Raw genomic sequence first — 16,376 nt, 5'->3', positions numbered from 1 at the left:
GAGGTTAAATTCTCGAAAAAGGAAATAAACACGCTCTCAACATGCGCCACAATCTGCGATCTACGATTTAAGATCGATTTTTATGGCTTAGAACTAATTCGTGTAGAATTTCGACAGTTATTATGCTATTTTTATAATTATTGCGGAAATTGGCAAGCGATAAATAGTGTGTGGCGCCCGTTTCTTGAAAGAGGGAAATGAATCATTAGATGGTCATGTGTTTTTAAAAATAAAAATAAATTTAGTATATTAATGTTGGGTATTTTTATACCCTTTCAGAGTATTATCATTACAGTTCGTTTCCGACCCCATAAATCATATATATATTCTTGATCAGCATCAACAGAAGAGTTGATCTAGCCATGTCTGGTGGGAAAAATAATTTTGAAATATTTTGAAAATTTTATAAGGTGTAACATCGTTAAAATTGTCAAAAAAATTTACAAAAACTGTAATTATTTAAATTTTATAAATAAATAAGCAGGTTTGTTAGCCTAATAAAAAGTAACATAGGAAAGCTTTCCGAATTGAAATCAATACATTTTTGGCTTAGTTGCGGTATTTGTAAAACTTTGATTTACCCTAAAAAGTATCATATTAAAGTATAATATTAATATACATAAAAAACACATATATATTGTATTAATTTATTATTATTATTTTTTTTTTAATTACTATAAATTTATTTTACATTTTTTTGATTTTGTTTTCTTTTGAATTATTAACGTTTTTACCAGCTGATAATATTCTAATTTATTTTGCATTAGTGACAACTCTAGTTAACAGCTGTTCATGCATCTGTCATTCTTAGTTTCTTTGCTCTCTTTCAATCCTCTCTTTGGCCAAAACAACGGTAACAGCTTTTTCTGCACCTGCTCTGCATCCCCATATTTATCGCATATTGCGCCTGCGTCACAACTGTCAAACCAAAAGCCACGAAAAGGGAAACGAAGCTAAAGCGAAAAGCAGTCGCAAAAATATAAATAACCGAAAAACAACGCACCAGACACAATATAAGAAAAAAGAATGCTTGATAATCCAGTAAAATCGATATTTGCATATATTGGTAATTAATCGAGATAAGGAGATAATGCCGGCTAAGCGAAAAAACATCACCATAAAATATCGGTAAACTGGAAGATACGGTGTAAAGTGAAATTGCAATTAAATAATGTATGTGTAATGTGTGTGTGTTTATAATTTCGTCATAGAAAGTAAAAGAAAAAAATGAAGAAAATTATGGTGAAATTCTAAATCTTTTGTTGTTGTTTGTAGCGACATGCGTTGCGTTCACAAATGGCCTTAAACATTTTTATCAGTTTTTTGACCCAACGCTCAGCTTCTTGTTAAAAATGCAAATCGAAGTGAAAAAAAGAAACTAAATAACGCACGGATACAAAAAAAAAAAAAACGATATCAACATCAAATCAAATAACTAAATAATTTGCTTATTATGCAATCCAAAGATGTGACGAAATCGTTAAGAATCGCCAAGCCAAAGTTAATAATTCATTAACATAACCTGTTTTATTAACACAAATAAAAAAATTGATTTTTGTTTCTCTTTTGTTTCTCATTTTTCTGGGAGAGGGAATGGCAAAGGATGAGGTGAAAAGAGAACAAAGTGCATTGTGTTGTTTAAAATAAGGAAAAGAGAGGATAAAAACGAAGAAAAAGAGTGGCTTGTGAATAAATTAATGTGCAGTCGACTTTCTTTTGTTTATAAAATAAAATATATCAATGGATGTTTTGGGGGAAAGTGATCAAGTCGGTGAAGGTCGTTATTTGTTTATAATAAAGATTGATGCTAATAGTGATATGTAAACGATATAATTCTGTAAAAAATTGATTATAAAGTTGGATATTTTATGTTTATTAACACGAAAAATATTTTAAAATATTACGAATTCCGTTATAAAGAAGTATTATATTAAGATGAACGCTGAAAGTTAAAATTATTTTAAAAATATTGTTGTAAAATCGATTATTTTATATTTATTAAAACCAAGAATCTAATGAATTATTAATAATTCCATTGAAAACGAAATTAATGAAGGTTATTAATTTTTCTGAACTTAAATTATAGTAAACAGTGTGATAAACAAGTTTGTTGCCAAAAAATATGCCTTACTTTGGGGTTTACATACCGGAAACGGAACTCCCAAGTACCGAGGACACGAACATAAATTACCAAAGCCTTATCTTCTTGGAGAAATTCCAAGCACTGGATGTCCTGCGGAGACACAAGGAAGCACGTCTTCGAGAGTTTCCCAGCCAGGAGCAGGCCGAGAACTTCGTTCAATTCGGTTTCGAGAGCCGCGAGGAGCAGGAGGAGCACAAGGAACACCACCAGGAGCTGCCTCCAGTCATCAGCGAGCGTTCATCCTTTCACTCCCCCGCCAAGCAAGAGTTACAGGAGTTCCGTAAACTAATCGAGGCTGGAAATCTGGAGCAGGTCAAGCGGTTTGTCTGGCAAAATCCTCGTTATCTTATCAGCAGTGGGGATACTCCATCCAGCCTCAAGGAAGGTCCTCGTTACAATGCCATGCACATCTGTGCCCAGTTAAATCAACCCAGCATCGCAGAGTTCCTTCTAGAAACCATTGCGGATCCTGAATTTGCCCAGCTTTACATTGACAAGGAAGTTAGTCCTGAAATAAGCATAGATTTTAGTAAGAACCTGCTGGATTTATATCTCAATATGCCGGATAAGGCACGTGGAGAGACTCCACTCCATTTCGCTGCCAAGAATGGCCATGTGGATGTGGTCGAGGTGCTCATCGGTTATTTGCAATGCAAATCACTGCCAAATCGTGAGGGCAAGGAACCCAAGGACATCATCTGCCAGCGAAATAATCAAGTCTCTCAGGAAACCCTCAAGAAGCTGGAGCTTCTGTTGGATGAACCATATTACGTACCCGTACTGAGATCTGACAGAAATGAAGTGCCTCCTGAAGTGGGTCGACCTTATTCACCCAAAGAACCACCAAACTTGGTGTTGATGAAAGAGGAAACCAAGGGTCTTAGGGTTAATCTGGTTATCAGTGCCCTGGCAGGACCCATGTCCCAAGATCAGGCCTTGAAGTTCTATCGTCGCTGGAGGACACCTCCTCCTCTAGGCAGCAGCTCGATGTCTCCTTTGGCCAGTTTGCCATTCACTTCGCCTGTGAAGATGACGCCCAGTAAGATGAGTTCATTGAAGATGTTGCCCAGGAAGCTGTTTAAATCAGACTCAGAGGAGAAGCTGAACACTGAAGATTCCTCATTGCCAGATCTGAGCCAGGAGCTATCGATGTACACTCTAAACGACAACTTTCGAGAGCGTCACATCAAGAACTCGGACATGGGTAAGGGTCTGGAGATAGTGGGACGCCAACTGGCCCATGAAGAGCATCTAGAATGGCGGGAATACTGGGAGTTTCTGGACGCCTATGTGGACATTGGTTCTTCCAAGGGATTGGCTCTACTAGAAGGTTATCTGAAATCAAGGATGTCTCAACTGGAGGGTGATCTGCAGGCAGAAACTGATCCTGGAACCCTTGTCCATACGCTGAAGAGCACTGAGGAGGAGGATCAGGCTCCAAATCCTGATGAACTGCTGCAAGGACTACAGCTACTAAACTTGTCAAATAGCGAGAATGAAGACAGCTTTCACGACTTCAGTTTAACGGATTTAAATAGCATCAGCAGCAGGAAGAGTAGCATCTTCAGTGAGGATAGCTTCAAAAGTATACCAGAATCAACACTTTTTATAAATGGAAACTCACCCATGAGATGGGATTTGGATGTCTTGAATGCCATCTATCATGTGGAGGTGGTTGAGACAACTTGGCCTTATATACATGCTTGGAAAACAGCTTTGGAACAATACTCTCCTGGGGAAATGACACGCTTTCCATCACCTGAAAGGGTACAAAAGACCACATTTCAGACAGCTTTGGAAAACTATCAGACTTCAATACATTCCAAAGGGCTCTTTAAATGCTAAACATTATGGAACTTGATTAAACATCTGATTTATATCACAGATGCCGGGTAATTAATGGAAAATCCAGATTCGCTTTTCTTACATATTAATATACAAAGTAAGAATAATACATACTATATACTAAGTCATAATAATACCTGTTAAATGAATTAATTAATTGCATCACTTATATGCACGTGCAATAGTTGTGAATATATTATATATTCTTATTGATAATAATACCTGCTCATTGAATTAATTAATTGCATAACATACATATATGTATATGTATATGTGCTCGTGCAATACTTATTCATTTATTTATAAGCCTTTAAAATGATTACTTTGGTTTAAAGAGTTTTTAAAGCCACAAAGAATTGAAAAGTAGAAAAAAGCTGGACTTTCTGTAAGTGTATTTTATTATTCATTTATTTTTATAAACCAAAAATCAAGTCAAATAATTTTTAGAAGGCATTACAATTTTCAAAACCTCTTTTTCGACTCAAACTTTATTTTTCTCTAAGAAATGTCAGCTCTAAGCTGTTAAAAAGTACTTAAATTAAACCATAAACATAATTAGTCATACTTAGGAATTAACACCCAACTGCAGGCAGCATAAATCTCAATTAATTTTAAACAATTAGGGAAATAATAGGAAAAAAAACAGCTCCAAAAATTACGAAAGCCACAGAAATGAAATAAATAAATAGCGTTAAAGCGAAGCGCAGCTAAAAAGCAACATAAGAACGAGAAATAAGCAAAACAAAAATAATAATAAAACAACAACAAAATACACGAAAAGCTGAGAAAAAAAAAAACTTCAAGCCGAAGCCGAAGCTGTGGCTGAAGCTCGCTGACGTCACAAAATCAAGCTTCGGCGACGACGTCGCTGTCGCAGTCGCTGCCTCCGCCGACGTCGACTATATCCAATAGCGCGCCAAAATAAGAAGTCGAAATTCATTCCTTTGGAGCCCACAACGTTCAAATTCGTTTGCTACGCTCACGAGAGCGGACGTGCAGTGCGGAATAAAAACTCAAAAACTCCAAAATAAAACCGAATATCCCCAAAAAACATAACACAAAACAGTAATAATTACAAAAAACTCCAAATCACTCACCGAATTTAAGCCAAAACAGTTAAAAAAGCAAAATACAAAATATATGTTTGTATATATCTCGGTGTCTGCTGCTTGCGGTTGTGTTTTCTTTTCGCCTCTTTTAATTAACGGCAAACTTGCATAAAATTACCACAATAAAATTACGAAAAATTACATAAAAAGAGAGCTAATTAAATCTATAACTTGTGCCTTTAGGAAATTGTGATCCAACTTACACAGTAAAAATAAAATAGTATTAAATAAGAAGCCATAGAAAAAGTGCTTAAAAATCTGTGCTGCAAAAGAAAGTAATGATGGAGAAGAACAATAACAATCTGCCTTCTGCCAATGGTCATCATCCTTTGAGCAATGGCAATGGAGTGATCCCTGCCCAGGACCCAAAATCCCCGCCAGCTGCCGAGGGTTGGGGTCAAACTTTGTGGAATATCTGGGATGCCTTTGCGGATGTTGCCTGGTTCATTATCTGCTGCATTGGATACATCCTTCAGGTGAGTTTACATAACAAAACTAACTAATTTCATATAAATAAAATTAAGTATAGAAGAAAATTCAAGCAATTTGCATTATAAATAAATAATAATAAGTTATACAACAAAGATAAATATACATATAAAGATAAGATGAGTTTTATAAATATATATATAAAATTTGAATCCTTAATAGAAAATCCATAGATCTATGATCCATTTAAATGACAGATACAACATTTCATAACTTAAATATATTCTTTGAATCGATATTTATCAATATTTTTATGAGATAATTTTTCTGATAAATCATAGTTTTAAAAACTCATAACAAAGCCAAAACAGCATTGATTTTAATTTGGAAAGCGTTTCTATGTTAGTTTTCATTCGGTCAATAAATCTGCATACTAAATACAAAGTTTTGAAAGAATCAAATTTTTATCAATTTTTTTAATTTTTAATGATGTATCTTTTTAAGACAAAAAAATGGAAAAATTTCGAAAATTTATTTTTCAACTGGACGTGACTAGAACGACTCCGCTGTTGATGCTGATCAAGAATATATATGATTTATAAGGTCGGAAAGGACTCCTTCGTTCTTTTTTAAGCTTCTAAATCTGCATCTGTTTAAATCAATATTCATTTTATTTTATTTACTTAGCTTTATATATATTGATTATATTCCAAAATAAGTCCGGCAGGTCAGGTTCCAAATAAAACATTTCTTAATATTTTAGCAGGAATTTAAATTTAAATATATATAAAATAAATACAAGTAAACCAATTAACCTTGGATAATAAATTGTAAATATATATATGTTAAACATTTTTAACACCTCCCCATAAAAAACTCCCCTTTAAAAAGAACCTTCCTCTCCGACATACACTTAAAACCTTGTGATCTCGCAAATTATAATGAAAATCAAGTCATAAACCTTCTGAATGCTTTATTTTAATTAAAGCAAAGTTCAAAATTTTGCTTGAATTTTAATTATCAGCAAATAAAAAAAAAATGCCCATAAACAAACCGCTGCTAATTTCCGAATGAAATAACACAATATTCGTTGTCTCCAAGTGGAGTGAGACCTTCTCACTTTTGTTTTACAACAGATTAATAATAAAAATGGTTAAACGATGTCTGATTTTTGCTACCTTCACCCAACAAAAAAAAAGAAGAATAATTCACCTTCGCTTTTATTTTGACTTTGGCTGATTAGCAGCATTGTGTGAGATTTGGTTAAGTCAATTTTAACCCTCGGAACCTTCAAGCTTTTAAGACTAGAAATGTGTCAATGAGAATCGCACTGAGAATTTTGATTTCAAGTTCCAACAGATAATAAAAGTTGGCAATAAACCAATTTAATTAGCTGCCAAAATGATGTCCGATAAATAATGGCCAAAAGGTAATGGGTACAGCACGTGTGGCTTTTAACTGGAACCGTGAAAGAGATTTAAGGCATTAAGATCAATCTGGGACAAGTTTAAAGATGGTATCTTTACATCTCTCCCTCTCTCCGGATGATGATGTAAAACCAGCCTGTGAATTCGCGATAATTTATTTTGATTTACGAATTAAACGAGTGCCCGAAAACCAGTTAAAATTGGTTAAAATATTAAGATGTTGAACTTTAAATCCAAGTTTTTATTAAAATATTTCAATTATTGGATTTTAGCTGGAAAAATCATAAACTTAGAACCGGATTTTGTTGTAAATAACAGCCACTGCACTGCCGGTAATTATGGTTAATAAAAAAGTATTAAAAACCACCACTAATCAATTTCAATTTGAATTGTTAATTACTTTAAGAGCCGGCAAAGCTGAGCAATACATTTTGCCAAAGTCACGCGGCCAGCAGGGTTAATTAATTGCATTTAACACACAGCTGATTGCAGGCTTTGACAATTTATTTCTTTATTAATATGCGAGACAAGGTCATTATAGGCTCCAGAGAGATCTCTGGGAAGTTGTAAAATTTATTAAAATTAGACAAGGGAATCGAGTTGAGGTTGACACATTGACAAGCTAAGTGCTTTTTAAAATAGATACAAAAAAATAAAAAGAAATTTCAATTTATATTGTATTGCATAAGTCTCTCTTTCCATCTCTCTTTTTGTGGCAATTATATTTTCACTTTACCTTACAAAAAAAGACTTCACACACTGTCTGTAGTGAGATATGATCGTGAAAGATGTGCGGCATTCGTCATCTTTGTGCATGGGAGTTAAAAAATATATACAAAAATGTATATAAAATAGAGACGCTAAAAAAACCACTGACATTTGCATGCCGTGTGCCCACTCAGAAAACCCACAGAGTTTGCATGTAAATTCACGGATTTTGTAAGACAAACGAATGGCGATTCTGAGGCCTCACAACGCTTCATTCGCTGATGTTTAAATTGTTTAAATTGTTCGCTGATTATTGTGATTGAATTGGCAATCGAGCGACTCATCGATCAACAAGGCATTTATTAGACTTGGATTTATGTCAACGGATTGCTAGCAAAAGTCAAACAAACAAAAGACTTAGGCAACAAACTTGAGTTTGGGGAGTGGGGAAAATATTAGGGCATTTCCGCAAAAGTATTTTATTGCGTCTCTTCTCAAATTCCTTTGAAAATAATCTTAATTAATTATTATAAATATTTTATGAAAGTGCTTTAATAAAAAAAAGGACGAAAAGATCAGCAATGTGAGTGTTTTTTATTTTAATACATGAGTAAATATTTATATTAAAAGAAAATAATATTAAAGCATTCTTATTTAAAGAAAATATATTAATAGAAGACATTTCTATAATAAAATAGAATTTATATAATACCTAACACATAATTTCCTTTGCCTTTTTGATATCTAGATTTCATTTCCTATATTAATTTATAATATTATTATTAATTTTCGTACTGTGACTATCAATTTAATGCCTTTCGAAAGTAAATTCTTATAACCTGTAATGTAATGCATTTAAAATTACAAAGTAACCCGTGCGTAGATTTAACTATCGAAGCTAATAACCTACAACGAATGCCTTTATGCCTGGTTGAAAACTGAAAGAAAATTAGACAAGTTTTTGAATTACAACCTAAAAAAATGTTGTGCAGGAAAACAAGTGAGATTTAGAAAATATTCACTATTATTACGAAATATAATCAATTAATATTAAATGAAAAATTGTGTATCTATTCTAATAAAATTTAAAATATTTAAAGGCATCTATTTTATAACAAGAATCTTCAAATCTCACTTTAAAAAATTCTGGAATTTTCTTATGTGTCTTAAAGTGAAGTTATACTTTTAAAACAAAATGACTGCAAATAAATGATATATTTGTTTTGATTTTTATTTTAACCTTTTCAAAATATTCCTTAAAAATAATCGTTTTTTTTTATAGAAGATTCTTTTTATTAATAATATAGATATAGATAATAGATTATTATTGTATATATTTGTATATATTGAGTATAATATAATATAATATAATATATAATATATAATTTATGAATATAATATAATATAATATAATATAATATAATATCCTTGGTATGCTAAAAATCTGTTGAATATTTTCTTGTAATTATGTTCTCATTCCATTTTAAACTATTCAAAATTCTTCTATACAAATTCATTTTCTTGTTTATAGTTTTTCTTAAGAATTTTCCATATATTATGTTAATTTTGGGTGCATATTTTTCCAAGTGCCTGAGGGGGGGAAGGGGCATGTAATGAGCCAATTCAACTGAGTTACTGCTTCTACCTCTGTCGCTGTCAACGGCTGCGCCGCTGCGTTTGGCTTGTTGACCTAGTTCAACTTTTTGCATTTTGCCGGCTGCTGCTGCTGCTGGCCACTTGGAGAGCCTGTTTTTATTAGCCACTAGCCGCAAGAGCCACACACACATACACCCACCTTTGGAGGCAACTACAACCGCAATTTCGCGGGCATTCGGTGTGGCTTTTGGTGTGCGTTGCAAACGCAATTGAAATTGAAAGTGTTTGCGGGGCCCAAAAAAAAAAATACAATAACTCTGGTAACTACTGGATGGGTTACCTTACCTCTTGGCTCTTGGCAAACTCACATAAGCCGGCTAAGTTGGCTTAGAGAGCCGGTTCAGGTTGCAGGTTCATAACCCGCACGGGGACGGCCTTGTGCTTTTGACTGATTTACAGACGCTGAAAATGGGTTACGGGGCGGGTGTGCCCCGTCAATGGCCATATAATATATACACAAAGCTACAAAAAAATACAAAAAAAAAAAAAAATAAATAAACTATCTAACTGTCTGGCACATCGTACATCAATGTACAAAAAGCAAATAAAAGTCTCACTCAATGTGTGTCTCGAACAAACACTTAAAGGCGGCTCAAAAAAATTCCTTAAAGACCGCAAATGTTTCATTAAAATGAATGGGTAAATAATCAATCTTTATTTTGTGTTAATAAATTCAGAAGGAAAATCTAAAAGTTTGATGGTTTTTAAAGGTTATTCTTTAAAGTTAAATATAAAGAGTCAACGAAATATAATACAAGGAATATAAGATATAAATATAAAGAAGTCAAGAAGACTAAGAAGAATTTTATTATAATAAAATAAGTACTAGGAATTCGAAGAATATTAAAAGATTAAATAATTACCTTGCATTATTATTAAAGTGCATTTCTTTTAGAAAATTTTATAGATATTTTTATGGAAAAATGAATAGAAAAGTAACCTGAAATATTCTAAATTTCGTTCCCCATATATTTTTTAAACATATAGGTAGAAAATGAAATAACATATGATATATTCTATATGATATAGAATATAAGACTTCACCAGATTATTTTAAAACTATTTTAAAGAAACAAACCTGGCTCAGCTTCATTTTATTGTTTAAAATATGTTTTTAAAAAATAACTGAAAGGCAGCATTATTTCTTAATATCTTATAGTTATTATTGTATTATTATTATTGTTATATATAAATATATATACACAATTAATAATACAAAAAACCCTGCAGTAATATTCCACTCAACAACCTCCAAGTTGCTTTTCTGTAATTACCATTTATTGTCAGTGTCAAGCCTTTAGCATTTATTTTTATCAATTTGTTTCTATTTGTAATAATATGCCACTACCAGTAGCTAAGAAAAAAGATATCTTGCAGAATTATTAATGACACCTGTAAGATCAAAAAACAACAATCTGAAAAGAGAGAAATAGACTTCAGGCTAATCACTCGACATATCCGCTGCATTTGCACTCAAAGTCGTACAATATCTTGGCAAATATCCGGCTGACAAATTACCACTCAGAGACACTCCAAGCTCCAGTCAAGATATAGAACTCGATTGTGCGATTTATGGCAATGCTAATACACTGCGCGATATTGTGATGCTAATTTCCACACAGATCTATAAATGAAAATTGCCACTTGAAGGCCAAGCCACCCGCCGCCAACAGACTGCAATAAAAATTCAGAAAAATAAAAAAATATACAAAGAGAAGCCCCGTCAAAAAGCAAACAAGACTTAAAGTGCAAAATCATTGGCCAATTGGCCAGGCAGCTTAACACAAAAATAAATAAAAAATAAAAAGAAAAATAACTTTCAAGTGTAGGAGACTTGATTCAAATGCAATGCTGCAGCTTAATAGTTGCTGAGTTTGTTGTGTTTTTTATTGTGTTTTTTTGTTGTTGCTACTGCATTTGTTGTCGGCGGGATTGAATTTCAGGTTTATTATTATATTTTGAGATGTCTGGGTACTCTTTCTAAAGGGGTAGTGGGATTTTTAAGAAGTTTTAGCTGGAAATATAGGGAAAAATAACTTTTAGCTGTTTATTATTTATTTAAGCTTACATATAATTAAAATAATATGTGGAAAATTTCTCAAGAGGTTTTGTTTTAATTCTATAAATATTAAAAAGGACTTTTACAGAATTTTACGTAATTTAAATGATTTTTCCCAGAATAATATACAAGAAGGGAGAGTTCCTAAATAAATATAAATATATGTATATAATAAATAAAAATAAATATACATAGAATGAAATATACAAGTTAATAAAATGTATTTTTAATTTACTTGTAACTATTATTTGCTTAAATATAGTTTAATTAAATTTATTTTGAGTCTGCTGATGATTTTATTTACTTGAAAGGAAAATATATTCCAAGCTAATGTTGAAATTAAACATTTTTTTAGGAGAGTTTACTACTCATTGATATAATTTATATAGATACAAAATTCATAAGGAAAGAAATTTATTGAAAAACAAGAAGAACCTTTGCCCATTTCTATATAATTTATATTTTTTTTAATATTTTTTATATTAATAATAATATTTAATCATAAGAAGAGTATATAAATCCCCTGAAATCTCTCAATTTTTTAAGCTTTTCACATGTTATTTGGAATTTAACTGTCGGTGTTTTGTGTCTAGTTTTAAAGAAGGTCACTCAGGGGAGAGAGGAGGGAGAACAGGTAACCCAGGGGTGTAGAAGTGGCAACAGTCGGCGTCTGCCAAGTTTTTTTTGTTTTTTGGATTGCAACACTGGCGGTCTTAACGTTTACAATGTTTTGTGGCAAGTTCGTGCCTTAAGTCTTTTGTTTTCTTTGCATTTGCCACTCGAGCCAAAAGCACTCGAAGCTTGAGCATTTGAGCAGTTTTCCACACGGCTCATAAAGTGGCCAAAATTGGAGCCAATTTTTTGGCTAGGCAGGTGTGTGTGAGCTTTATTTATTTTTTTTTTCTTGTGGGGTTGGGCAATTGACAGTTGGCCGCTGGTTTTTGGTATTTGGTTTCACTTTCGGCCGGCTCTAGAACCACGTTAGCCACGTTAACGAGGCAACCTGGTGGCAGCGGCTTCAGGTTGTTGATATTTTTTCGCAATTCTCTTGGAAACTCTACCAACAGAGAGTCAGAGTCCCAGAGAGAGATACAGAGAGAAGGAAACTAGTTTTGTTTGCAAACATTTGATTACTGGCCAAGATGATGGGAATTTCCCACTCCCCCTTTTGCCGGCTTAGAAGTCTAAGAGGAGGAAGATTTTCAGGGATCAGCGATCATTTGGCATTTTGAAATAAGTTTGCATAGTTTAGTTTGCGAAATCTACTACCATAATAAAAGAGGGAAAAATTCCGCACACGTTTTGTTGTGTCTAATGAGTGGAGTTTTTGAAGATGCATGCTAATTAATGTTTAAACAACTCTAATGAGCTAAGCACAGTTTAGTGATTTCAGCAACTTGTGGTGGTTCTTCTTGTTTTTTGTATTTTTAATGCAAATGCTAATGATGTTTGTATATAGAAGGAAAGGTAAACAAAAGACTGAAAATAAATGGAAAACATTTAAAGCTTGGGAAATCATTTAAATGAAAATGCAATGCATATACATTTAAGGTGTAATAAATAAAAAATATTATGTAAAATAGGTTTAAAAGTTGTTATAAATAAACCTTGATATTTAAAGAATATGTGACCTCATATTTAATGTTTTTAACTATAGGGAAACTTTGAAAAATTATGTAAAAATACTAAAACCAATACAACCTTCACTATTTCATAATTTTTCCACACTTGTAATTATCATATTATGGCATACATAATTAGCCTGTCCGATTACCCGATTTTCCAGCTTATCACGAACACATTTCTGGTTCCAAAAATCTTCCATTAATCATTCTACAACCATTGGCAAAGACCTTTAAAAATTTTCCACCACAAGTCAATCAAATTGAAATCAGTGCATCTTAAAATCAAATCCAATTTGATGGCTTTCCGTAACTTTACAAAGGTCAATGCGTTGGACCTTGACAATCACCAGAAAAAATATAAGAAGATAGACGAGGACAGACACCAGACTGAGTAAATGAATGCTGACTAGGCAGGTTTTTATTGGTTGTTTTTTTTGGGTGACTGAGGAAAAATCCAGCCAGACGCAGACACAGAATTCTCAAAAAATGACACAGCTTAAACTTTAAACGTGTCTGCAAAATTTACATTTGAGCAAACCAAAAGTTTCCGTGATCTTTCTCTTTGTTAACAAATTTTGCATAATTCTGCCGTTTTATATGTCATGTTTTCGTAGCATGAAAAGAAATCTCTGCTGCTGCTGGTCTTATTATGTTGATTATGTTGATTATTATGTATAAATTGTAATTGCTCGCTTCCTGTCCTTGTTATTTGAATTGAGTTGAGAAAAGAGCATGAACATTGCATGTTAAATTATGTGACAAAATGTCTGTCAACGACTGCTGGATGGAAATAAAAGGGCCAAACGGAGCCACTCATCATCATCATCATTGTGGCTGTCAACATTCAACCTTCCCCTCCAAAGATACCCCAACGAGCGGCAACAAGTTTCCTTTGATTAATTTTTCATATAATTTATGATACAATTTTGAACGGAGCGAAAGGAAAATGTTTGCAAAAAAAAATAAAGGAAGAGAAATGGGGTGGAAGTTTTAGGTGGGGAAGCCAAAGGTTTAATACTCTTTCTGTATTATAATAATTAATTTAAAAAAAATTCTTGAAATGCATATTAAATACAAGGTAGTTAGTTTAGGTTAATATTAGTTTAAATACTTATATGTAGCAGAAAGATAATGCTTCAAGTATATCAACATTACGGTTTCAAAATAATATCTTTAGAATAAAATCCTAACGTTAAGCCATTGTCATTTGGTTTAATACATTTCCTTGAATATTACATCAAAATTAAATTAATAAAGTTGATATTTTATTAAGAGAAATTAATTAAATACCTGAATTAAATCTAATTTTAAGTTTAGGTACTGTAGAATTCGTAAATATTTTCTTATTCTTCCCAAAGATTCGATTAGATTGATAAATATAAATAAATTATCATAAATTTATAGTATGATTTTTCTACCCTAGAAACCATTTTCTTTTAGATTTTTGTTAAAAATAAAATGTAATATATATGTTTCAACTACATTTACCTTAAAAACATATACAAAAAACAAAGACCACCTTCAGCAAAGTGCATAAGAAGACACAAAGTTGCGACATACTCATTGTTAATGTCAAAATAATTGGACACGCTTGCCGGCTTCCGCTCCCGATTCCCATACTCTTTCCCATACCCTTTCCCATAACCCTCTCCCATATCATATCCCCTTCACCCCTCTCCTTCCCCTTCCGTATCAGGTGCAAAAGCGACCAGGTGTGCCCTAAGCTTTAGGTGGTTCGCGTGTGGCATGAAAATTTATGGGATGCCCCCGCGTGCAACAGAAAGTGCTACTGTGCGGCGGCATGTTAAATATTATTAAGTTCGCTGCCAGAGTCTTTTGTTTCGCGTGTTTTTATTTTTATTTTGTATTTTAACGAGCCAAGCCAGGTAGGAGGCGTGATAGTCATAAATTTTGACAGCTTATTGACACTAAACGGGCACACAACAAAAAGTAATACATAATAAAATGAGTGAGTGTTTGCAAATAACCGAAAACCCACATAAATAATACTATATATATCGATTAATTGAGGTTGAACTACAAACCCCACACTAACTTTGAAGAGGCGGCAAATTGCGGTCTATTAACACGCAGATGCCAAACAAAACACAGACTCTCAATAGTTTTGTTTACAATTTTACACTTTGCCAACGCTTCCTCTTCAACATTGTGTAAACTTTAAATTTGTCTTTATTTATTTGCTATTTGCATACGCGTGACTCGGTTCAGTTTTGTGTCTATAGGAAATGAACGAAACGAAAAACAAAAGACTTGAGCAACGAACTTATTTGCATAGCTCCTGTGTTGAAGGGGGAAGAAATGCAATAGAAATTTTATGGTTTTATTTATGCTGAATAAGACTTTACTTTGCATAATGTTTTTAGAATGTTTACAAATGTTTTAAGATGATTTGGTTGGAGATGTAAAACCTGTTGGGACTCTCCCAGATTTTTGTAAATATTAATTCAAGGTGTAGCTATGAATGTGTTCTTATTCACGGGTTTAGAATTTATAAGCATTTTAAGTAGTTGTAAATATTTTTAATGGATTTCTAGGCTTTTTTGGAAAGTTTTGAATATGCATATTTGATTTAAAAAGCTTAAATATTTATAAATAATAAACAAAAATATAAATATAATTTTAAAGGTGAAAATACAACTACTTAAACCTTTTAAAATGACTTTCTTGCGATAGCAAGTCTACTTTAACCTATAAAAAATAGTATACATGTAAGGTTAATATGAATTCATTACTAAATATTAAAAGCAATTTATTTAGAAGATGATATATGATTAAAATAATCTAATCCACCACCTTATTTCCTATGATCTACTTCCATGAACTACATCTGGCAACTTCCCTTTTGTGCCAAATTGATATTTAATTAACTCTTCCTTTTCGTAATTATATAGAACCTGGCCTTAATTAAATTCAATTTCCTCTCTTCATTACAGGATCTGTATTATATTGCTTTTGGCTATCCCGAAAAGGAACTGAACACAGATATTGCCTTGATCACCGGTGGAGGCAATGGATTGGGTCGCCTTCTGGCCGAACGATTGGGCAAAATGGGAACCAAGGTCATTATCTGGGACATCAACAAGAAGGGTGAGTGACAATCGAAGAAAAATATACATTGAATATTAATTAATATTATTGTATTAATTAGGCATTGCGGAAACCGTGGAAATTGTCGAAGAGGCCGGTGGTTACTGCAAGGGCTATGTGGTAGATATATCCAAAAAGGAGGAGGTCTATAAGGCGGCCGATGTCATCAGAGCTGAAGTTGGTGATGTAAGTACACTGAGGAGAATTTATATTAATGTAGAAGGAAATAAATTTGTATTTTAGAAGGTATTTTTATATATAAAGTTA

At 32.7% G+C, this 16,376-nt stretch overlaps 1 protein-coding gene and 1 pseudogene across 7 annotated transcripts in view; both read left to right on the top strand.

The window, feature by feature from the left end:
- Nucleotides 1–887: 887 nt before the first annotated feature.
- LOC110187453 (estradiol 17-beta-dehydrogenase 11) overlaps nucleotides 888–16,376 on the top strand; it is a 25,694-nt gene continuing 10,205 nt past the window's right edge. The window contains exons 1-4 of one of the 6 annotated variants that reach the window (XM_086832413.1): nucleotides 888–1,066; nucleotides 5,281–5,573; nucleotides 15,956–16,109; nucleotides 16,171–16,295. In XM_086832413.1, coding sequence (XP_086688539.1) covers nucleotides 5,376–5,573; nucleotides 15,956–16,109; nucleotides 16,171–16,295 — 477 coding nt within the window. In that variant the 5' untranslated portion in view covers nucleotides 888–1,066; nucleotides 5,281–5,375. Of the gene's footprint in view, nucleotides 1,215–4,611; nucleotides 5,574–15,955; nucleotides 16,110–16,170; nucleotides 16,296–16,376 lie in introns of all 6 variants that reach the window. The other 5 variants (XM_086832412.1, XM_086832414.1, XM_020956842.2 and 2 more) reach the window with 5 other exon arrangements.
- On the top strand, nucleotides 968–4,415 carry LOC110187462 (ankyrin repeat and LEM domain-containing protein 2 homolog pseudogene; annotated as a pseudogene). The gene is made up of 2 exons (XR_015271660.1): nucleotides 968–1,128; nucleotides 2,087–4,415. The product of XR_015271660.1 is annotated as an ankyrin repeat and LEM domain-containing protein 2 homolog pseudogene (transcript).

The sequence above is a fragment of the Drosophila serrata genome, unplaced genomic scaffold (genome assembly GCF_035046125.1).
Source record: "Drosophila serrata isolate PLE 108 unplaced genomic scaffold, ASM3504612v1 contig_249, whole genome shotgun sequence".
Taxonomy (NCBI): Eukaryota; Metazoa; Arthropoda; class Insecta; order Diptera; family Drosophilidae; genus Drosophila; species Drosophila serrata.
The sequence above is the reverse complement of the archived record's forward strand: the minus strand, read 5'-3'. Positions and strand labels throughout refer to the sequence as shown.